The following is a 25,086-nucleotide window of genomic DNA, read 5'->3' as shown; positions in this document are numbered from 1 at the left end:
ACTACAAACTAGAGCAGAATCAGTACAAGAAAACCGCACTACAAACTAGAGCAGAATCAGTACAAGAAAACCGCACTACAAACTAGAGCAGAATCAGTACAAGAAAACCGCACTACAAACTAGAGCAGAGTCAGTACAAGAAAACAGCACTACAAAGTAGAGCAGAATCAGTACAAGAAACCCGCACTACAAACTAGAGCAGAATCAGTACAAGAAAACCACACTACAAACTAGAGCAGAATCAGTACAAGAAAACCGCACTACAAACTAGAGCAGAATCAGTACAAGAAAACCGCACTACAAACTAGAGCTGAGAGCTGGCACAACAAAACATTGCACGGAAAGTTCCTTGACAAAAAAAATAAGAAGAAGAACATGCCCTGGCAGAATATGTAAAGCAAAGTGAAGAACCTGCTTTGATTGAAGTCAAAAATCAGAAACTCTTCAAAGCACAGCAGACAAAAAAAGGTACAAGAAAACCGCACTACAAACTAGAGCTGAGAGCTGGCACAACAAAACATTGCACGGAAAGTTCCTTGACAAAAAAAATAAGAAGAAGAACATGCCCTGGCAGAATATGTAAAGTAAAGTGAAGAACGTGCTTTGATTGAAGTCAAAAATCAGAAACTCCTCAAAGCACGGCAGACAAAAAACCAGTACAAGAAAGCCACACTACAAACTAGAGCTGACAGCTGGCACCACAAAACATTGCATGGAAAGTTCCTTGACAAAAATAATAATAAGAAGAACATGCCCTGGCAGAATATGTAAAGTAAAGTGAAGAACCTGTTTTGATTGAAGTCAAAAATCAGAAACTCCTCAAAGCACGGCAGACAAAAAACCAGTACAAGAAAACCGCACTACAAACTAGAGCAGAATCAGTACAAGAAAACTGCACTACAAACTAGAGCTGAGAGCTGGCACAACAAAACATTGCATGGAAAGTTCCTTGACAAAAATAATAAGAAGACAAACATGCCCTGGCAGAATATGTAAAGCAAAGTGAAGAACCTGCTTTGATTGAAGTCAAAAATCAGAAACTCCTCAAAGCACGGCAGACAAAAACCACTACAAGAAAACCGCACTACAAACTAGAGCTGACAGCTGGCACAACAAAACATTGCCTGGAAAGTTCCTTGACAAAATTGAAGGAAAAGCTGACAAGGAGAAGACCTGGCTCTGGCTCATGAATGGGACCCTGAAGAAGGAGACAGAAGGCCTGATCCTTGCAGCCCAGGAGCAAGACATCAGAACAAAGGCAATTAAGACCAAGATTGAAAAATCAGCTGATGACCCAAAATGCAGACTGTGCAAGGAAACTGATGAAACCTTTGATCATATCCTCAGCTGCTGTAAGAAAATCGCACAGACAGACTACAAACAGAGGCACAACTATGTGGCCCAAATGATTCATTGGAACTTATGCCTCAAGTCCCACCTCCCAGCAGCAAAGAACTGGTGGGATCACAAACCTGCAAAAGTATTGAAAAATGAGCACGCAGAGATACTGTGGGACTTCCGAATCCAGACTGACAAAGTTCTGGAACACAACACACCAGACATCACAGTTGTGGAAAAGAACAAGGTTTGGATCATTGATGTCGCCATCCCAGGTGACGAAAAACAACAGGAAAAACTCAGCCGCTCTCAGGACCTCAAGATTGAACTTCAAAGACTCTGGCAGAAACCAGTGCAGGTGGTCCCAGTGGGTGCCGTGCCAAAAGATCTCAGCCGGCATTTGGAAACAATAGGCATCAACAAAATTATAATCTGCCAACTGCAAAAGGCCACCCTACATTGACTACAAAAACACTGAGCACTAAAAGGCAGACTGCGTTGGATAATCCAGAACGTTGGATAAGTGAAGGTTGGATAAGCAAGACTCTGTTGTAGTTTGAGATTACTTACTCTCAGGCAGAGTTGTAGAAAACAGATCCGTGTTACATTACTTGTGACTTTAACAAGAGTGGATATGCGCAAGAAACAATCAGGGCCAGCTAACACCTCCCAACAAAGGATGTTCCCCAGGCAGGAAGCAGCCAGGCTATTCAGTGCTAATCAAGGTGGCTAATGGCCTCATTCACAATTGCATCAAACAGAGAAGAGATCTTTCTCCCAACTTGCCTAGTTTCCAAGGCTTTAAGTAGAAAAATATATTATTAAACACGTTTCCATTTGCTGAGGCAGCGAAAGGAAATAAGCAGCCCTCACGCTCAAAAGACAGGTAAGAAAATTGACTGCTTTCTTGTCCAATCAAAGAGGACGGGAGAGTCAAGCGCCTCTTTTGATTGGCTACTCCCTGTGTGTTTCCCCGCCCTCCTCCAACTCGTCTTCCAATGGGCGATGGCTCTTTAAAAAGCGTCTCGCGCTCGCTCGCTGAGGAGAATTGTGGCGATTAAGAGCAGCGCTATATGCGCGTGCCTCGTCGTTCCCTCTGATTGGCGGGATGCCCGAGGAGGGGCGGGCGGGAAGAGGAAACCCTCGGCTCTCATTGGCTCCCCGCCGTTTGCCGCCAAAAGTGAGCGGTTGAGGGGGGCGTGGCCGCGCGCTGACGTCACCGCCAACGGCCCAAAAGGAGGAAGTGTGAGGCGGAGTTCGAGGCCCGCTTTCCTCAACGTTGAGGTAGAATTAATTAACGTTAATTAACGTTGTTCAATTAAGAGGCGAGGGGGGAGGGGGGGACACACGATAACCGTGGGCGGCTGTGAGTTTCCCGGGCTGGCCTGGCCGTGTCCCAGTAGCATCCTCTCCTGACGTTTCGCCCACATCTATTGGAGGTTGTGAGGTGTTTTGGAAACGAGGAATATATATATATATATATCTGTCTGTCTGTGTTTATATCTCTGTGGAATAATGTCCAGGGAGGGAGAAAGAACCCCAAGTGGGAATGCTGCCATTGGCCACTTTGATTAGCACTGAATAGCCTTGCAGCTTCGAAGACTGGCTGCTTCCTGCCCGGGGGAATCCTTTCTTGGGAGGTTGCTGGTGTGGCTAACCACCACCCATGTGAAGGCTGTCATTCAGGAACAATTTTCTTGTGTTTCCTTCACCACAGACACCCCAGTGCTTTCTGTATTGGTGTGGGATTTGCCCACTTTGTAGGAGTTGTAGTTCACCTACATCCAAAGCGTACTATGAAGCCAAACAGTGATGGATCTGGACCAAACTTGGCATGCAGACTCGATATTCCGACATTGGAATACTGGTGGGTTTTGAGGGGAATTAGCCTGATATTTTGGAGTTATAAGTACTTTAAAACCAGGACAAGAAATAAAAAGCAACACTCAGAAAACAGGAGAATTCCAGACAGGAAACAATCAGGGCCAGCTAACACCTCCTTTGGAGTCTATTGCTCCAAGGGTACTATTGTTGCTTTTTTGTCATGGCCTTGGGCCTGTACAATAAACTATTTTTGACCTCCCAACAAAGGTTTTCCCCCAGGGCAGGAAGCAGCCAGGCCTTGAAACTGCAAGGCTATTCAATGCTAATCAAGCTGCCCAACTGCAACATTCTTGCCTCAAAGAAGAGTTCTTTCTCCTACCCTGGACATTATTCCATAGATATATAAACCTTCCTTGCTTAAGTTTCCAACTGACCTCACAATCTCTGAGGATGCCTGCCATAGGTGTGGGTGAAACGTCAGGAGAGAATGCTTCTGGAACATGGCCAGACAGTTTGGAAAACTCACAGCAACCCAGTCATTCTGCCCGTGAAAACCCTCGACGACTTATCTATCATTACATTATTATTATTATTATCATTATTATTATTACTACTATTATTGCTATTCCACACAGCCACCCAATGATTCTGGCCATGAAAGCCTTCAATAACTTATCTATCATTATATTATTATTATTATTATCATTATTGTTATCACTATTATGCACAACAACCCAATGAGTCCGGCCATGAAAGCCTTCAATAACTTATCTATCATTACATTATTATTATTATCATTATTATTATCACTACTATTCTCACTATTATGCACAGCAACCCAATGATTCCGGCCATGAAAGCCTTCAATAACTTATCTATCATTACATTATTATTATTATTATCATTATTATTATCACTATTACGCACAGCAACCCAATGATTCTGGCCATGAAAGCCTTCAATAACTTATCTATCATTATATTATTATTATTATTATTATCATTATTGTTATCACTATTATGCACAACAACGCAATGATTCCGGCCATGAAAGCCTTCAATAACTTATCTATCATTACGTTATTATTATTATCATTATTATTATTACTACTATTCTCACTATTACGCACAGCAACCCAATGATTCCGGCCATGAAAACCTTCAATAACATATCTATCATTATATTATTATTATCATTATTATTATCATCATCATCATCACTACTATTATCACTATTATTATGATTATTGCTTTTATTATTATTATTATTATTATTATTCACAGCAACCCAAGGATTCTGGCCATGAAAACCTTCAATAACTTATCTATCATTATATTATTATTATTATCATTATTATTATCACTGCTATTATCACTATTATGCACAGCAACCCAATGATTCCGGCCATGAAAACCTTCAATAACTTATCTATCATTATATTATTATTATTATCATTATTACTATCACTATTATGCACAGCAACCCAATGATTCCGGCCATGAAAGCCTTCAATAACTTATCTATCATTACGTTATTATTATCATTATTATTATCACTACTATTATCACTATTATGCACAGCAACCCAATGATTCCGGCCATGAAAACCTTCAATAACATATCTATCATTATATTATTATTATCATTATTATTATCACTATTATGCACAGCAACCCAATGATTCCGGCCATGAAAGCCTTCAATAACTTATCTATCATTATATTATTATTATCATTATTATTATCACTATTACGCACAGCAACCCAGTGATTCCAGCCATAAAAGCCTTCAATAACTTATCTATCATTTCATTATTATTATCATTATTATTATCACTACTATTATCACTATTACGCATAGCAGACTCGATATGCGGGAGTTGTAGTTCACCTACATCCAGAGAACATTGCGAACTCAAATATTTATTTACTTATTTACTACATTTATATCCCGCTCTTCTCACCCCGAAGGGGACTCAGAACGGCTTACAAATTAAATTTACCTACAATATTATATAGTATTAGCATAGTACAATATATCGGGATTGGTATATATAATTATATACAGTAGAGTCTCACTTATCCAACATAAACGGGCCGGCAGAACGTTGGATAATAAGGAGGGATTAAGGAAAAGCCTATTAAACATCAAATTAGGTTATGATTTTACCAATTAAGCACCAAAACAACATGTTATACAACAAATCTGGCAGAAAAAGTAGTTCAATATGCAGTAATGCTATGTAGTAATTACTGTATTTATGAATTTAGCACTAAAATATCACGATATATTGAAAACATTGACTACAAAAATGCGTTGGATAATCCAGAATGTTGGATAAGTGAGACTCTACTGTATTATATATTACATGTAATATTATTAATAATATTACAATATATAGATATAGTACAATATATGTCAATATATGGCAATATTATTAGTAATATTACATTTAATATATAATATATAATTAATATTATATTGTATTATTGATAGGATAATATTGTATTCCATTATAATATTATCAATATTATATGTACATACAATATTTATTTATTTACTGCATTTATATCCCGCTCTTCTCACCCCGAAGGGGACTCAGAACGGCTTACAAATTAAATTTACATACAATATTATATTATTAGCATAGTACCATGCTGGAAATAAATTTCTATATTGTAATATATTAATATATGGTAATATTATGAGTAATATTACATTTAATATATAATATATAATTAATATTATTATATTGTATTATTGATAGGATAATATTGTATTCCATTATAATATTATCAATATTATATGTACATACAATATTTATTTATTTACTACATTTATATCCCGCCCTTCTCACCCCAAAGGGGACTCAGAACGGCTTACAAATTAAATTTACATACAATATTATATTATTAACATAGCACAACATTGGCAATAAATTACCATATTGTACTATGTATATTGTAATATTGTTAATAATATTACATGTAATATATATTATATAATTATATATACCAATACTGATATATATATATATATATATATATATATATATATATATATATGTATATATATATATCGATCGATAGATCTGGACCCAACACATACCTGATATGCCGAAATTGGATGACTGGAGGGGTTTGGGGGGGGGGGGGTTGTAGTTCATCCACAACCAGGGAAACTGACCTCCTTATTATCCAACATATTCGCTTATCCAAGCGTCTGCGGGCCCGTTTAGCTTGGATAAGTGAGACTCTACTGTATTATTTTTCTCTATTCTTCTTGGTATTATTACATTTATTATTTTTCTCTGTTATTGTTGCTACTATTATGTTTATTTTACTCTATTTTTATTATTAATGCATTTATTATTTCACTCTGATCTTATTATTATTGCATTTATTATTTTACTCTATTATTATTACATGTATTATTTTACTCTATTATTATTAAAAGGATGCATAAGTACATTGACATTGAAGAAGCTGAGAATAATGATTGGATCAGAGTTGGACAGTCTTATCTTAAATTTGAGCTTGATGTAAATATTCAAAAACATTTAACCTACTGATGCCTCGATTAATGTAATTTTATTGGTATCTATTTTTATTTCTGAAATTTACCACCCTTGGCTTATACTGGAGTCAATGTTTTCCCTAGTTTTTTTGTGGTAAAATTAGGTGTCTCGGCTTATATTCGGGTCGGCTTATACTTGAGTATATACGGTATATCTGCCTTTTTTATTTCCACAGACAGAGGTAATGATGGAGGCGGAATATGTCTTCTGCAAATGGAAGAGGCGTCTGTGGCCAGCAAAGGTGATGTCTGATCCTTCTGTGGCTTTCTCTCTAAATCTAATAATAATAATAATAATAATAATAATAATAATAATAATAATAATACATCACACAGTCCTAGACACTTGGGAAGTGTTCGACTTGTGATTTTGTGATACGAAATCCAGCATATCTATCTTGTTTGCTGTGTCATACAACGTAGTTGTGTCAATAATAATAATAAATAAATAAACTTTATTTTTATATCCCGCCCCATCTCCCCGAAGGGACTTGGGGCGGCTCACAACAGGCACAAGCCCGAACAACAACAACATATTTAACATAACTTAAAACATTCCAACAATACACAAAATAAAATAATAGACAAATACATTAAAATCCAAGCAGATAAAATCAGAGTAATTAAAAGCAACCCAGTGGGGACAGGTTTCATAAAGTGCTATATCATGGAAATAAGTAGCAATGATAAAGTGCCATATGTTTTCAAAACAGAAAGAAGTATTCTAATAACAGCTCTTTTATAATAATAATAATAATAATAATAATAATAATAATAATAATAATAATACTTTATTTATATACCGCCCTATCTCCCGGATGGGACTCAGGGCGGTTTCCAATCATAAAAATAACACAAACATTACATAGCAACATAATAACACATTATTAAGCAAAGTAAAATAATTTTTATTATATGCTATAATGTTTATTATAGCAATAAATAACACTAAATAGCAATAAATATAGCAATAAATAACAAATAATATTGGATTTTTAAAGCCCTGCAAAACTCTTAGTATTTTTTTATACCTTTCAGGTTTTGTCTAGAAACCCGACATCCGGGAAGAATGATAAACTCAAGGGCGGGTCTGTTTCCATGCACGTCGAAATCTTCGGCCTCCAGAAACAGTTAAGTGTCCTTTTGTCGATTTGAGCACGTTCTGAATCATCCTTTTTGGACATATTGCCCAGCAGAATTCAGTGTTTTCTCAATTGTTTCTTTCTTCTTCATTTTCTCTTTTTTTCCCTTAAAGGGCCAATGTGTCGTGTGCTGTTGTGCAACCTTTGAAGAAGGAGACTATAGAAGACATTTCCTCGAAATTAGGTATATTTTACTTTTTTTAAAAAAGGCCTTTCTTATATTTGCTTGCTGTATTTTATTATATAAAATAATAGAATCCTAGAGTTGGAAGGGACCCCAAGGGCCATCTAGTCCAACCCTCCTAGAAAGCCCAGCTAATGCATGTCTCCTCTTCCTTCTCAGTAAGATATTGACTAATAATAATAATAATAATAATAATAATAATAATAAGTTTATTTATATCCCGCCTCCATCTCCCCCGAAGGGGACTCGGGGCGGCTTACAGCAAAATCAGATACAAAACAGTGATAAAATAAAATATGAAACATCAAAGAACAATAATAATAATATATACACAGCAGCCGAAAAAACACTGTATATACTCAAATATAAGCCGACCCGAATATAAGCCGAGGCAGCTAATTTTACCACAAAAAAACTGGGAAAACATTGACTCCAGTATAAGCCGAGGGTGGGAAATTTCAGAAATAAAAATAGATACCAATAAAATTACATTAATTGAGGCATCAGTAGGTTAAATGTTTTTGAATATTTACATAGATAAGACTGTCCAACTCTGATCCAATCATTATTCTCATCTTCTTCAATGTAAATGTGCTTATGTATCCTTTTAATAAAAATAGAGTAAAATAATACATGTAATAATAATAGTAATAATAATCATAAATACAGGAAAATAATACATGTAATAATAAATAGAGTAAAATAATAAATGCAATAATAATAATATCAGAGTGAAATAATAAATGTATTAATAATAATACAAATAGAGTAAAATAAATGTACAGTAGAGTCTCGCTTATCCAACGTTCTGGATTATCCAACACATTTTTGTAGTCAATGTTTTCAATATATCGTGATATTTTGGTGCTAAATTCGTAAATACAGTAATTACAACATTCACTTCACTTCACTTCACTTTATTTATTTATTTATTATTATTTATTATACTTTATTTATTATTACAACATAACATTACTGCGTATTGATCTACTTTTTCTGTCAAATTTGTTGTATAACATGATGTTTTGGTGCTTCATTTGTAAAATCATAACCTAATTTGATGTTTAATAGGCTTTTCCTTAATCTCTCCTTATTATCCAACGTTCTGCTGGCCCGTTTATGTTGGATAAGTGAGACTCAACTGTACCAATAAAATTACATAAATTGAGGCATCAGTAGGTTAAATGTTTTTGAATATTTATATCAAGCTCACATTTAAGATAAGACTGTCCAACTCTGATCAAATCATTATTCTCATCTTCTTCAATGTCAATGTGCTTATGTATCCTTTTAATAATAATAATAATATAGTAAAATAATACATGTAATAATAATAATAAATATAGGAAAATAATACAAGTAATAATAAATAGAGTAAAATAATAAATGCAATAATAATAATAATATCAGAGTGAAATAATAAATGTATTAATAATAATAAAAATAGAGTAAAATAAATGTAATAGTAACAACAATAATAGAGTACAATAATCAATGTAATAACAATAGAGTAAAATAATAAATGTAATAATACCAACAATAATAGAGAAAAACTAGTTGTGCCCGACCACGTGTTGCTGTGGCTTTTTTTAGGTGGTTCCGTGCCTGGGGGGGGGGGGATCCTTTGTTGGGAAGTGTTAGGTGGCCCTGATTGTTTCCTGGATGGAATTCCTTTGCTTTCAGAGTGTTGCTCTTTATTTTGTGTTTTGAGATGAAAGAGTGATGAGTACCGAATGGGTTTGGACCTTCAAAGAGTGGGTGTTTCCCTGTTTGAGGGGAGGGGGGGAGAATCCTTTGTTGCACGTAAGAACGTAGAGACGTGGATGAGGGGTTGTGTTGTCAGTTTTCTAGGTTGGGGGGCCTTTAGTTTTGTTGTTTTGCCCGGTGGAGCGACACCATTATCCTTTTATATATATACTAGCTGTGCCCGGCCACGTGTTGCTGTGGCAAAGTGGTGGTGGTATTGGTTTAAAATTGTTGTGTAATTTTTATTTGACGTTATTGGCATTTTTTATTAATTTTATTGTAAGTTATATTTTTATTTATTATATTTTATTATTTAAAATTAATACAATAAAATACTATAATAACAGAAAATAACTAAAAATAATACAAGAAATTTTTAGTTATTTTCTGTTATTATAGTATTTTATTGTATTAATTTTTAGTGTTTTTTACTATTTTTTATTGGGTTGCTAGGAGACCAAGTTGGAGGAGCTTAGCCTTCTAACTGGCTGTCACGCTCAAGGCAACGGAGCACTAAGAACCGAACACAGAGGCCAATATCTTTCTAATATCTTTATTAAGAGAATATATAATATAATAAAAAACAAGTAGAGAATATAGTCCAGAAGTAGACCTATCAGATAAGGTCAATTATAAGCCAAAAATGTTCTGTCCAATAAATGATATTAGAGTCCAAAGATAAAATCCAATAAACCGAAACACACACTATTGCCAAGCAGTAGTGTGGGGAATTGTCCAGGGTCTTTCAAGGTCCAAGGTAAATCCACAACAAGGCTGGAAACAAAACTTGATTCTAGGAACAAGGTCCGTGACTAGGAACGAGGCAAAGCAATTCTTGAATACTTGGATAGGCAAGGCAAGGAAACTGGATTTGCGGACTTTGCGAAGTCCACACTAGGCTGAGAACACGAAATCACTCCTGAAGCTGCTCTGTTGACTCCGCACGGAACCTACCGTGCCAGGCACATTTAACTGGGTCTCATTTTGCTGCCAAGCAGGTGTCCAGCGTTCTCTTTCCCTAGAGAACAGGAAACGAAACACAGCTCTCTCCAGATGTGAGACTCCCTAGATTTTCCCAGGGGAACATGGCTAATCAGTGTCTTGTTTTGCTGCGAGTCTTAAACTCCTCCGAAGCTGCTCCTTCTCTCTCCTGCCCGCAGTAAAGGACTGTCTCCTAACAAAAGGGGGTGAGAGCTGCTCAAGGTCTGTTTTAATGGGTTCTTGGGCAAAAACATCAACATTAGGCATCTGGAAAGATTCCGACTCTTGCTGAGCCGGCAAAAACCCCATGTTTTCATCTTCATCAGTCACGGTGGCACTGGGAGCAGGACTACAAGGCCCATGAGGCATTACACTGGCAGCAATTGGATAAAAGCAATTATTCCTCTCTCTCAAATTAGGACTTTATTTTTCTTTTCTTTTTGTTGTATCAACCTAGAGGCGTGGATGATGGGTTGTGTTGTCAAATTTCGAGGTTGGAGGGCCTGTAGTTTTCTTGTTTTGTGGGTCGCCGTGATGCCATCGCTCTTTTATTTATATAGATAGATAGATAGATAGATAGATAGATAATAAATGTAACATATATTCTCGAGTATAAGCTGACCCAAATATAAGCCAACCAGGACCCTCACCCGAGTATAAGCCGAGGGGGGCTTTTTTGGTCCTTAAAAAGGGGCTGAAAAACTAGGCTTATACTTGAGTATATACAGTATTTTAATTTTTTGTTCCAGATTTCTTCCCATTGAGCAATACTTAGTTATTATTATTATTATTTCCCCTGCCAGATATTAAAATTTTTGATTCAGGATGAAAAAGATGCCTTTCTAATGTTTCTCTCAGCAGCTCAGAGCAATCAAAGCCACAGATGCGTGGAGAGGGAAGTGATCTATCGCCGGGCTCTGAAGGAAGCACTGGATCTCTTGGATTATGCTTCATTGTCGAGAGACAATCCTCCGGCCCAGAAAGACACCGCGGAGCAAACTCGGAGGGTCGAGGAGCAGGAAACTGGGGACGCTCCTACTTCACTCGAACCCACGGCAATAGAAAATGAACGCGTTCTTTCCTCTGTGGATTTTCCCCGCCATGTGGGTCGGCCTTGCCGCGCTATTTCCAAAGCCAAAGGCCCACTCAGGTCCCACTCAGCGGGGAGCAAATCGCCCTGTTCCTCAAAGGAGGCTATAAAAAAGCACCACGAAGCTGTGGACTCTTCTGCCTATCCGGCTTCTGTATCTTTTACTGTCACCAGCAGTGCCAGGGCTATAACAGTCGGCAAGAAAACAAGTTTGTTGTCATCTCCCAAGGATGGAGAGGTGTCCGAGGATGGTGAGGTGACCCCGAAGGGATCCAATGACAATCGAAATCCCTTGAACGGAACTCTGTCGCAGAACCACGGAACTGTATCTCCCACCCCGAAAAAACAGCGGAGGCTTTTCCTGGAAGACTTGGATCTGGAGGGACCAGCGTTGGAAGGGGAGGAAGAGGAAAGCTGGATGCTCAACGGGGAGCCGTCAACACTTCCGAGCACTGACGCCGGAGAAGGTAGAGTAACCGATGGGTTGAGGGTCTGCGTAGAGTAAGTTCCCCTCTGGGGAGATGGAGGCGGGATACAAAAATAAAGTTGTTATTATTATTATTATTATTTTATTGTATGACACAGCAAACATGATAGATATGCTGGATTTCATGTCACAAAATCACAAGTCGAACACTTCCCAAGTGATGATGATGATGATGATTATTATTATTACTAGTGTGTGATTATTATTATTATTATTACATGCTTACAATATTGCATAATATGCAATATTACATTGCATATTATTACATGCAAACGAGATCTATATGCTGGCTTTCGTGTCACAAAATCACAAGTCGAACACTTCCCAAGTGATGATGATGATTATTATTAATGTGTGATTATTATTATTATTAGTGTGTGATTATTATTATTGATACAAGTTGAACACTTCCCAAGCGTTTAGGACTGTGTGATGTATTATTATTATTATTATTATTATTATTATTATTATTATTATTGACATGAAGACATAGTATGACACAGCAAACAAAGATCTATATGCTGGATTTTGTATCACAAAATCACAAGTCGAACACTTCCCAAGTGATGATGATGATGATTATTAGTGTGTGATTATTATTATTATTGACACAAAGACATAGTATGATACAGCAAACGAGATCTATATGCTGGATTTCGTGTCACAAAATCACAAGTCAAACACTTCCCAAGTGGTGATGATGATGATGATGATGATTATTATTATTATTAGTGTGTGATTATTATTATTATTATTATTATTGACACAAAGACATAGCATGACACAGCAAACGAGATCTATATGCTGGATTTCATATCACAAAATCACAAGTCAAACACTTCCCAAGTGTCTAGGACTGTGTGATGTATTTTCGGATGATGCACGCAGATCCCAGTAGGGTGGCCTTTTGCAGTTGACAGATCGTAATTTTGTCAATGTCTATTGTTTCCAAATGCCGGCTGAGATCTTTTGGCACAGCACCCAGTTTGTCCATCACCACCGGGACCACCTGCACTGGTTTCTGCCAGAGTCTTTGAAGTTCAATCTTGAGGTCCTGATAGCGGCTGAGTTTTTCCTGTTGTTTTTCGTCAGTGCGACTGTCACCTGGGATGGCAACATCAATGATCCCAACCTTTTTCTTTTCCACAACTGTGATGTCTGGTGTGTTGTGTTCCAGAACTTTGTCAATCTGGATTCGGAAGTCCCACAGTATCTTTGTGTGCTCATTTTCCAATACTTTTGCAGGTTTGTGATCCCCCAGTTCTTTGCTGCTGGAAGGTGGTACTTGAGGCATATGTTCCAATGAATCATTTGGGCCACATAGTTGTGCCTCTGATGGTAGTCTGTCTGTGCAATTTTCTTACAGCATCTGAGGAAATGATCAATGGTTTCGTTGGTTTCCTTGCTCAGTCTGCATTTTGGGTCATCAGCTGATTTTTCGATCTTGGCCTGAATTGCCTTTGTCCTGATGTCTTGCTCCTGGGCTGCAAGGATCAGGCCTTCTGTCTCCTTCTTCAGGGTCCCATTCGTGAGCCAGAGCCAGGTCTTCTCCTTATCAGCTTTTCCTTCAATTTTGTCAAGGAACATTCCATGCAGTGTTTTGTTGTGCCAGCTGTCAGCTCTAGTTTGTAGTGCGGTTTTCTTGTACTGATTCTGCTCTAGTTTGTAGTGCGGTTTTCTTGTACTGGTTTTTTGTCTGCTGTTATTATTATTATTATGACCCTTGTATCTGCGTGGGATATGTTTCTAATGGGTGTCCATGTCCATACCTTAGTCCTTTCATTGTTGGCTGCTCATTCCTGACGGATATCAGGTGGTGCAATACCGGCTGATCAGTATTATCTTCCAGCGGTGTTGGGTGTAGACATTCTTTGATAATATATCATGTCTCATTACACTTCCACTGTTTTAGCGTGGTGAGATGTATTTGACACCGGGCATGCATATCCAGTAGCAAAGCACAAGGGCAGATGTCTTCACTGTGTCTGGTTGTGATTCCCAGTTTGTGCCAGTCAGCTTTCCTATGATATTATTTCTAGCACCTGCTTTTTGCTTGATATTCAGAGCCCAGTCCAGGGTGACTCCCCAGTATTTTGTTGTGCTGCAATGCTCCAGTGGGATTCATTCCCAGGTCAACCTCAGAGCTCAAGATGCTTGTCTGTTCTTAAAGTGAAAAGCACATGTCTGTTTTACATGGATTAAGAATCAGCTGGTTTCCCTGTAATAGGCAGTAAGAGCACCTAAAGCTTCAGAGCTTCTGTTCAACCCTTTGAAAGCTCCCTTCTTGGGCGGTGATGGCACGATCGTCAGTATAGATCAGTGGTTCCCAAACTTATTTGTCCTGTTGCCCCCTTTCCAGAAAAAAATATGACTGGAAAGGGGGCGTGGCTTAGAGGGGTGGTCGTGGCTCCTCAAGAGGGCGGGGCTGAGCCACTCCCCTAGTCCAAGCTGCAGGGCTGCAAGAGGAGGTGGGCGGGGCCACCAATGGGCAGCCAGGACTGGGATGGGTGGAGTTACGAGCTCTGAGGCAGGGCTGAGCTTCTATCCCTGTCCTGTGGTGCCTGCCAGGACACAGGAGGCGGGGCTAGAGGAGGGGGCGGGGCCTCTTCCCAAGTGTCTGACGGGGCTGAACCTCTATACCTGTCTTGCGCTCTTGGAAGGAGGCCCCACCCCTAGCCTCGCCCTTTAGTCCTAAAAGGCCTCTCAGGAGAGGTATAGAGGCTCAGCCCTATCACTGGCTCTTGGAAGGAGGCCCCGCCCCCACCCCTAGCCCTGCCCTTTAGTCCTAAAAGGCCTCTCAGGAGAGGTATAGAGGCTCAGCCCTATCTCTGGCTCTTGGAAGGAGGCCCCGCCCCCACCCCTAGCCCCGCCCTTTAGTCCTAAAAGGCCTCTCAGGAGAGGTATAGAGGCTCAGCCCTATCTCTGGCTCTTGGAAGGAGGCCCCGCCCCCACCCCTAGCCCTGCCCTTTAGTCCTAAAAGGCCTCTCAGGAGAGGTATAGAGGCTCAGCCCTATCTCTGGCTCTTGGAAGGAGGCCCCGCCCCCACCCCTAGCCCCGCCCTTTAGTCCTAAAAGGCCTCTCAGGAGAGGTATAGAGGCTCAGCCCTATCTCTGGCTCTTGGAAGGAGGCCCCGCCCCCACCCCTAGCCCTGCCCTTTAGTCCTAAAAGGCCTCTCAGGAGAGGTATAGAGGCTCAGCCCTATCTCTGGCTCTTGGAAGGAGGCCCCGCCCCCACCCCTAGCCCTGCCCTTTAGTCCTAAAAGGCCTCTCAGGAGAGGTATAGAGGCTCAGCCCTATCTCTGGCTCTTGGAAGGAGGCCCCGCCCCCACCCCTAGCCCCGCCCTTTAGTCCTAAAAGGCCTCTCAGGAGAGGTATAGAGGCTCAGCCCTATCTCTGGCTCTTGGAAGGAGGCCCCGCCCCCACCCCTAGCCCCGCCCTTTAGTCCTAAAAGGCCTCTCAGGAGAGGTATAGAGGCTCAGCCCTATCTCTGGCTCTTGGAAGGAGGCCCCGCCCCCACCCCTAGCCCCGCCCTTTAGTCCTAAAAGGCCTCTCAGGAGAGGTATAGAGGCTCAGCCCTATCTCTGGCTCTTGGAAGGAGGCCCCGCCCCCACCCCTAGCCCCGCCCTTTAATCCTAAAAGGCCTCTCAGGAGAGGTATAGAGGCTCAGCCCTATCTCTGGCTCTTGGAAGGAGGCCCCGCCTACTCCTCTAGCTCCGCCCCCTGTGTGTCCTAACAGGTGGGAAGAGGAGGGTGTCCCTCTCTGCTCCTTCCTTCAAATACAGAACTCGCTAGATTTGAAAAGCAACGTTGTGTGATTTTTTTTGTCCGCAGACCTGGAACCCGACCTTTCTCTGTCTCCTGTCCGAGAGAGGTCCTTCAGCGTCACGTTCAGCAGCGACGAGGAGGACGAAGAGTTGCCCAGCTTCTTCCTCCCTCAAGGTGGGAAGTCCTACTCAAACTTTCCGCGGCTGAAGTTAATAAGATTTATAGCCTCCGAGTTTCACTCTGCGTACCTTTTCTCATGTCTTCAGAACTAGGTTCTATTGAGAAAGGGAAGCTGGTCTGGTGCAAAGTGCGAGGATACCCATATTGGCCTGCCGTGGTAAGAGGATTCACCAATGTTGTGGGATTTGATCATTATTAGGACCTTGTTATTAGTATCAGAGTAGCAGAGATTTGAGTAGCAGAGATCTATGTGCGTTTAAGCGGTTGGTTTTGCTTTCTGACAGGTGAAAAACATCAAGCGGAAGACCAAGAGGGCCAGCGTGCTCTTCATAGAGAATGGCATGGAGAAGAAGGGCAAAGGGTAGGCGGAGGAAAATAGCTTTCGCTTTTTTTGTTCCTACACTGCCTTCTGACTTCTCTAGCGGAAAATAGGCCAGGAAGAGAGTCAGGCGGAGAGCAAGGCCCTATTCAAGGCTTATACAGTGAGGCCCTATTAAAAATGGCTGCCACAATGTCTCTGCTGTGAAACTTATACAATAAGCCCCTATTAAAAATGGCTGCCACAATGTCTCTGCTCAAAGACTTATGAAGTAAAGCCTTATTAAAAACGGCTTCCATGTTATCTATGTTGAGAGGCTTATACAATAAGCCCCTATTAAAAATGGCTGCCACAGTGTCTGGTGAGAGGCTTACGAAGTGAAGCCCTATTAAAAATGGCTGCCATGTTATCTATGTTGAGAGTTATACAATAAGCCCCTATTAAAAATGGCTGCCACAATGTATCTGCTGAAAGACTTATGAAGTAAAGCCTTATTAAAAATGGCTGCCATGTTATCTATGTTGAGAGGCTTATACTGTAAGGCCATATTAAAAATGGCTTCCATGTTATCTATATTGAGAGGCTTATACAATAAGCCCTTATTAAAAATGGCTGCCACAATGTCTGCTGAGAGGCTTACAAAGTGAAGCCCTATTAAAAATGGCTGCCATGTTATTCATGTTGAGAGGCTTATACAATAAGCCCTTATTAAAAATGGCTGCCACATTATCTATGTTGAGAGGCTTATACAGTAAGACCCTATTTAAAATGGCTGCCATGTTATCTATGTTGAGAGGCTTATTTATTTTTTATTGTTCCTCTCCTCTTCTTTTGATGCAGTTTCTCCATCTCTCTCAAAAGTCTCAAACACTTTGATTGTGAAGAGAAGCAGGCCTTTATAGTAAGTATAAAGTAAACCTATGGGATCAAAGGTGTGGGATTGTTTTAATATTTTTGTTTTAATTATGTTTTATTTCAATTATGACTTGTTTCATTAGTTTTTAACGTTGATGCTTGTCTTAACTATTCATTTTATGATGCTATATGATGTGTTGGGTTTGGCCCCATGTGAGCTGCTCCGAGTCCCCAAAATGAAGTTGTTATTATTATTATTATTATTATTATTATTATTATTATTAATTGTGCTGTCTGGGCTCCAGAGATTGTGGCGGGGTATAAAAAAAGTTTTATTATTTTATTATTATCGTTTGTATACTTACTGTATATACTCGAGTATAAGCCTAGTTTTTCAGCCCTTTTTTAGGACTGAAAAAATCCTCCTCTGCTTATACTCGGGTGAGGGTCCTGGTTGGTTTGTATTCAGGTCGGCTTATACTCAAGTATATATGGTATATGTATTATTTTTCTCTATTATTATTGGTATTGTTACATGTATTATTTTACTCTATTATTATTACATTTATTATTTTACTCATTGTTGTTACTTTTCCATTTATTTTATTTTTATTATTGATACATTTATTATTTTACTATATTATTACATTTATTATTTTACTCTATTATTGTTACTTTTCCATTTATTTTATTTTTATTATTAATACATTTATTATTTTACTCTATTACATTTATTATTTTACTCTATTATTGTTGTTACTTTTCCATTTATTTTATTTTTATTATTAATACATTTATTATTTTACTCTATTATTGTTGTTACATTTCCATTTATTTTATTTTTATTGTTAATACATTTATTATTTTACTCTATTATTACATTTATTATTTTGCTCTATTATTGTTGTTACGTTTCCATTTATTTTATTTTTATTATTGATACATTTATTATTTTACTCTATTATTACATTTATTATTTTACTCTATTATTGTTGTTACTTTTCCATTTATTTTATTTTTATTATTGATACATTTATTATTTTACTCTATTATTGTTGGTACTTTTCCATTTGTTTTATTTTTATTATTAATATATTTATTATTTTACTTATTCGTTTGTAACCCTATTGAATAAAGAGATAAACATATGTTTGTCAAGAAACTAGACATTGGTCATTGTTTCAGTCCTCTTCTTCCCCCCAGGATGCGGCCCGAGAAAAATACGAGCACGACATCAACTGGTGCATCAATTTGATCGAGGACTACCGCATCCGAGTCGGTATGTGGTTGTTGTCCCTCTTTGTTTTATTTATTGTGTGGGAGACTCTGGGTCTAGTTTCATGTACTCCTTTTATGTGTTTTTAGTATCCAAAAATTCAACCGGGACTTTTTTGTCCATATAGGATGCAATTCCTTCACGGGGTCCTTCTTGGAATATTGTTCCGATGCCATGAGTAAGTATTACCGTACTTCAAGGCCACTACAAATCCCAGCATTGTATAGCATTGAGTGTCCCATTCGTGAGCCACAGCCAGGTCTTCTCCTTGTCAGCTTTTCCTTCAATTTTGTCAAGGAACTTTCCATGCAATGTTTTGTTGTGCCAGCTGTCAGCCCTAGTTTGTAGTGCGGTTTTCTTATACTGATTCTGCTCTAGTTTGTAGTGCGGTTTTCTTGTACTGATTCTGCTCTAGTTTGTAGTGCGGTTTTCTTGTACTGATTCTGCTCTAGTTTGTAGTGTGGTTTTCTTGTACTGATTCTGCTGTAGTTTGTAGTGCGGTTTTCTTGTACTGATTCTGCTCTAGTTTGTAGTGCGGGTTTCTTGTACTGATTCTGCTCTAGTTTGTAGTGCGGTTTTCTTGTACTGATTCTGCTCTAGTTTGTAGTGCAGGTTTCTTGTACTGATTCTGCTCTAGTTTGTAGTGCGGTTTTCTTGTACTGATTCTGCTCTAGTTTGTAGTGCGGTTTTCTTGTACTGATTCTGCTCTAGTTTGTAGTGCGGGTTTCTTGTACTGATTCTGCTCTAGTTTGTAGTGCGGTTTTCTTGTACTGATTCTGCTCTAGTTTGTAGTGCGGTTTTCTTGTACTGATTCTGCTCTAGTTTGTAGTGTGGTTTTCTTGTACTGATTCTGCTCTAGTTTGTAGTGCGGGTTTCTTGTACTGATTCTGCTCTAGTTTGTAGTGCGGGTTTCTTGTACTGATTCTGCTCTAGTTTGTAGTGCGGTTTTCTTATACTGATTCTGCTCTAGTTTGTAGTGCGGTTTTCTTGTACTGATTCTGCTCTAGTTTGTAGTGCGGTTTTCTTGTACTGATTCTGCTCTAGTTTGTAGTGCGGGTTTCTTGTACTGATTCTGCTCTAGTTTGTAGTGCTGTTTCCTTGTACTGATTCTGCTCTACTTTGTAGTGCTGTTTTCTTGTACTGATTCTGCTCTAGTTTGTAGTGCGGTTTTCTTGTACTGATTCTGCTCTAGTTTGTAGCGCGGTTTTCTTGTACTGGTTTTTTGTCTGCTGTGCTTTGAGGAGTTTCTGATTTTTGACTTCAATCAAAGCAGATTCTTCACTTTGTTTTCCATATTCTGCCAGGGCATGTTCGTCTTTTTTGACTGTTTGTTTTACTTGTAAGAGTCCTCTGCCACCAGATCTTCGAGGCAGATATAGCCTAGAGGGTGCAGTGAATGATGAATGGTCATGAGTTTTCTTGTTTATTATTATTATTATTATTGCTCGGTGGCCAAGTATAGTCAAGCCCTCCAATGGTCTGAGGGATAGTTTGGGGATCCCTGCCATAGAGGGAAGAAACAGCCTTAGGCAAGACTCACCTGAGGGATGCAGGAGACACTGTATGGCTTAAGATGCGGCGGTGTCAGATCGTGTAATCGTCAGGCCCGCCGTTTCCTTCTCCAGGCTTTCCGGTGCGGAACGAAGGCCTCCTGCAGCTGTCGCTGATGAATTTCCCATACGCCAAGGAGGAGGGCCAGGGCACTCCCTCCAAGACGCCTCGACCGAATCGGGAGAAGAAGCTGCTCCCCGATCGGACGCAGGCCGCCAGAGACAGAGCCAACCAAAAACTGGTGGATTTTATCGTCAAGGCCCAAGGGGCCGAGGGGCACCTCCAGGCCATCCTGCGGCAGCAGAAGTCCTCGCGGTGGCTGGCCCAGTTCCTCCCCCGCCGCCGGCGCCTCAAGTGCACAGAGACCTACCTGGAGGACGAGGCCCAGCAAGAAGAGGTCTGCCACTATTTAGAAGGGGTCTACCGCCGGACGCGCGACAAGGTCCTTCCACGCTTCCTCAGGGACCGGGTCCGCTACATCTTGGATGTCCTCTTCCCAGAGGTTAGGAATGCACCGGGGGGTGGGCTTTCCAGGGGGAAGAGATGAGCTTGGACAAGGGGGACACCACTGTTTTCTTTTGAAATCGTTCTCAATGGGTGTTTGGCTCACTAAAGGCGATGTGGAGGGTGGTGGGGGGCTTACTGTATAAGCCTCCAAACATAGATAACTTGGCAGCCATTTTTAAATAGGGCTTCACTTCATAAACTTTTCAGCAGAGACATTGTGACAGCCATTTTTAATAGTCACTTACTGTATAAGCCTCTCAACATAGATAACTTGGCAGCCATTTTTAATAGGGCCTTACTATATATGCCTCCCAACAATTAGGACTTTATTTTTCTTTTCTTTTTGTTGTATCAACCTAGAGGCGTGGATGATGGGTTGTGTTGTCAAATTTCTAGGTTGGGGGGCCTGTAGTTTTGTTGTTTTGTGGGTCGCCGTGATGCCATCACTCTTTTATATATATAGATTGCAAGTGTTAGTCAGAGACTGGATTTCAGTTTCAGTTTTCCCATACAGCTTCAGGTCATCCATGTACATCAGATGCGAAATAATAATAATAATAATAATAATAATAATAATAATTATTATTATTATTATTATTATTATTACTGTATTGGGGAGAGGAGTGTAAAAAATAAATTGCGGTTGTTGTTGTTGTTATTTTGCAGGCCAGCTATTACTTTCCCCAATAATAATGTTTCCCCTGAAAAAAATAAGATTAAATTTGAATCCTTTTCCCCACCAGGCCATCATTTACGCAATTGCATCCGTGGAACAGATCGAGTACCAAAAAGCTGAGGAGAAATTCTCCAAAGGACCACCCGCGAGCAAACGGTATCTGTTTTTCTATTATTGTTATTGACAATGTTCTGACAGCAGTGGTTCCGCGAAAATATGTATGTATGCTTGTTCCTCAAAGGCTCCTACGTGGTTGATGGCTCTGGACCGAATGTAGCACATATATATTCTTCATGGTCCAACTTAAAATACTGGGTGGGTCTCGACTTGCAAATCCACCCCATTTGGGAATAAAGCCCCTAAAATGAATACATATATATGCAATTTCAGATTCAACCACAAGAGGGCAGTGTATAGATAGAAAGGCGACATCTGTGGGAGAGATGACGCAACAGAAATTATGTAAAGCAAAAAAATGTATATATGTTTGTTCCTCAAAGGCTTCTACGTGGTTGATGGATCTGGACCGAATGTAGCACGTATATATTCTTCATGGTCCAACTTAAAATACTGTGTGGGTCTCGACTTGCAAATCCACCCCATTTGGGAATAAAACCCCTAAAATGAATACATATATATGCAATTTCAGATTCAACCACAAGAGGGCAGTGTATAGTTAGAAAGGCGACATCTGTGGGAGAGATGACGCAACAGAAATTACTGTATGTAAAAGCAAAAAAATGTATATATGTTTGTTCCTCAAAGGCTCCTACATGGTTGGTGGATCTGGACCGAATGTAACACATATATATTCTTCATGGTCCAACTTAAAATACTGAGTGGGTCTCGACTTGCAAATCCACCCCATTTGGGAATAAAGCCCCTAAAATGAATACATATATATGCAATTTCAGATTGAACCACAAGAGGGCAGTGTATAGATAGAAAGGCGACATCTGTGGGAGAGATGACGCAACAGAAATTATGTAAAGCAAAAAAATGTATATATGTTTGTTCCTCAAAGGCTCCTACATGGTTGGTGGATCTGGACCGAATGTAGTACGTATATATTCTTCATGGTCCAACTTAAAATACTGGGTGGGTCTCGACTTGCAAATCCACCCCATTTGGGAATAAAGCCCCTAAAATGAATACATATATATGCAATTTCAGATTCAACCACAAGAGGGCAGTGTATAGATAGAAAGGCGACATCTGTGGGAGAGATGACGCAACAGAAATTATGTAAACCAAAAAATGTATATATGTTTGTTCTTCAAAGGCTCCTACATGGTTGATGGATCTGGACCGAATGTAACACATATATATTCTTCAAGGTCCAACTTAAAATACTGGGTGGGTCTCAACTTGCAAATCCATCCCAATTGGGAACAAGACCCCCAAACAATGGCTTTCCCCCTTTGTGTTTTCCAGGGAAAGGTATATATTTGAGGATAAAATTTGGAAAGAGCGGAGAGGACAGTACAAACCGGCGCTTGCGGAAGACAGTCCCTGAGACCCGAGGGAGAAGGACCCCGTTGGCATTTATTTTTTAAATATTATTATTAATTTTTTAAATATATATCTTATGTAACCATTCAAGGAAGTTGGGAGGTGGGATTCCTCAATGAAATGCAAAATGCTGCAGAAATCCGCCCTCAAAGTCTCCAGCAAATGAAATATCTCTTATTTGGCTTCTGTTGTGTCATCTTTGATTCGTTGATTTATACAAAATGTCTAAAATTTGCTCAATAAGTCCCTTGCCATGGTTCTCTGTTATACCTTTTTTGAACACAAATAAAACAAATGAACTTTCTGGGACCTGAACTCACTTGATATCTTTTTTGGGGGGGAAATTATAAATTCTATAATTCTATAATATAATATAATATAATATAATATTATATATATATATATATATATATATATATATATATATATATAAATTATATAATTCTATATACATATATTGTATATATAATATATTATATAATACATAATAATATAATATATTGCATATACATATAATATTGATAATATAATTTAATATAATAATAATAATGCACTATTATAATTGTATATATTACATGTAATACTAATAATACTGCAATCTAGTGTTAAGTACAATATAATAATATATAATGCTTATATTGTGCTATGCTAATAATTATTGTATATACATATAATATAGATAATATTATAATGTAATATTAGTAATATTGCAATATAGTGGTATAGTAAATTTATAGTAATATATAATGCTTATATTGTGCTATGCTAATAATATATTGTATATACATATAATATTGATAATAATATAATGTAATACAATATAATAACACACTATTGTAATTGCATATTGTATATACATATAATATTGATAATATTATAATGTAGTACAATATAATAACACTATTATAATTGCATATTTATATGCAATTATATGTAATGTATATGTAATATTACTAATAATATTGCAATAGTGTTATAGTACAATATAGTAACATATAATGCTTTTTATTGTACTATGCTGATAATATATTGTATATACATATAATATTGATAATAATATTATTATGTAATACAATATAATAACACACTATTATAATTGTATATTATATATTACATGTAATCTTACTAATAATATTGCAATATAGTGTTAATGTACAATATAGTAATATATAATGCTTATATTTTGCTATTCTAATAATATATTGTATATACATATAATATTGATAATCATATTATAATGTAATACAATATAATAATAACACACTATTATAATTGTATATTATATATTACATGTAATATTACTAATAATATTGCAATATAGTGTTATAGATTGCTTATATTGTTATATGCTAATAATACATTGTATATACATATAGTATTAATAATAATTGTATAATGTAATACAATATAATAATAACACACTATTATAATTGTATGTTATATATTAAATGTAATATTACTAATAATATTACCGTATAATGATATAGTACAATATAGTAATTTAATGCTTATATTGTGCTATGCTAATAATATATTGTATGTTCATTTGATTTGTAAACCGCTCTGAGTCTCCTTTGGGGTGAGAAGGCCGGGATATAAATGTAGTAAATTATATATTACATATTAAATGTAATATTACTAATAATATTACAGTATAATGATATAGTACAATATAGTAATTTAATACTTATATTGTGAAATGCCATTAATATATTGTATGTTCATTTGATTTGTAAGCCGCTCTGAGTCCCCTTCGGGGTGAGAAAGAAGAGCGGGATATAAATGTAGTAAATAAATAAAACAGGGAACAATCAGGGGTAGCTAACACCTCCCAACAAAGGATCCCCCCCCCCCTGGGCAGGAATCAGCCAGGCTTCGAAGCTGCAATGCCATTCAGTGCTAATCAAGGTGGGCAATGGCAACCTTCAGAAGGCAAAGAGTTCTTTCTCACATCCCGAACATTAAATTTATTATTATTATCATTATTATCATTATCATTATTATTATCATCCTCATTATTATTATTATTATTATTTATTTTATTTTATTTATTACATTTATATCCTGCTCTTCTCGCCC

At 38.1% G+C, this 25,086-nt stretch overlaps 1 protein-coding gene across 2 annotated transcripts; it reads left to right on the top strand.

Annotated features, from left to right (window-relative positions):
- Positions 1-2,481: 2,481 nt before the first annotated feature.
- pwwp3a (PWWP domain containing 3A, DNA repair factor) lies at positions 2,482-23,316 on the top strand. 2 transcript variants are annotated; one of them, XM_062958918.1, is made up of 14 exons: positions 2,482-2,622; positions 6,914-6,979; positions 7,776-7,867; positions 7,993-8,063; positions 11,652-12,347; positions 16,198-16,305; positions 16,398-16,468; positions 16,596-16,672; positions 17,471-17,531; positions 18,689-18,764; positions 18,889-18,939; positions 20,387-20,814; positions 21,563-21,651; positions 22,930-23,316. In XM_062958918.1, the coding sequence occupies exons 2-14, from the start codon at positions 6,923-6,925 to the stop codon at positions 23,009-23,011; spliced, it is 1,959 nt and encodes a 652-aa protein (XP_062814988.1). In that variant the 5' UTR covers positions 2,482-2,622; positions 6,914-6,922; the 3' UTR covers positions 23,012-23,316. The 2 variants fall into 2 exon arrangements, with proteins under 2 accessions (XP_062814988.1, XP_062814987.1); XM_062958917.1 differs by having other exon boundaries at positions 11,649-12,347.
- Positions 23,317-25,086: the final 1,770 nt, after the last annotated feature.

The sequence above is a fragment of the Anolis carolinensis genome, unplaced genomic scaffold (genome assembly GCF_035594765.1).
Source record: "Anolis carolinensis isolate JA03-04 unplaced genomic scaffold, rAnoCar3.1.pri scaffold_7, whole genome shotgun sequence".
Taxonomy (NCBI): domain Eukaryota; kingdom Metazoa; phylum Chordata; class Lepidosauria; order Squamata; family Dactyloidae; genus Anolis; species Anolis carolinensis.
The sequence above is the reverse complement of the archived record's forward strand: the minus strand, read 5'-3'. Positions and strand labels throughout refer to the sequence as shown.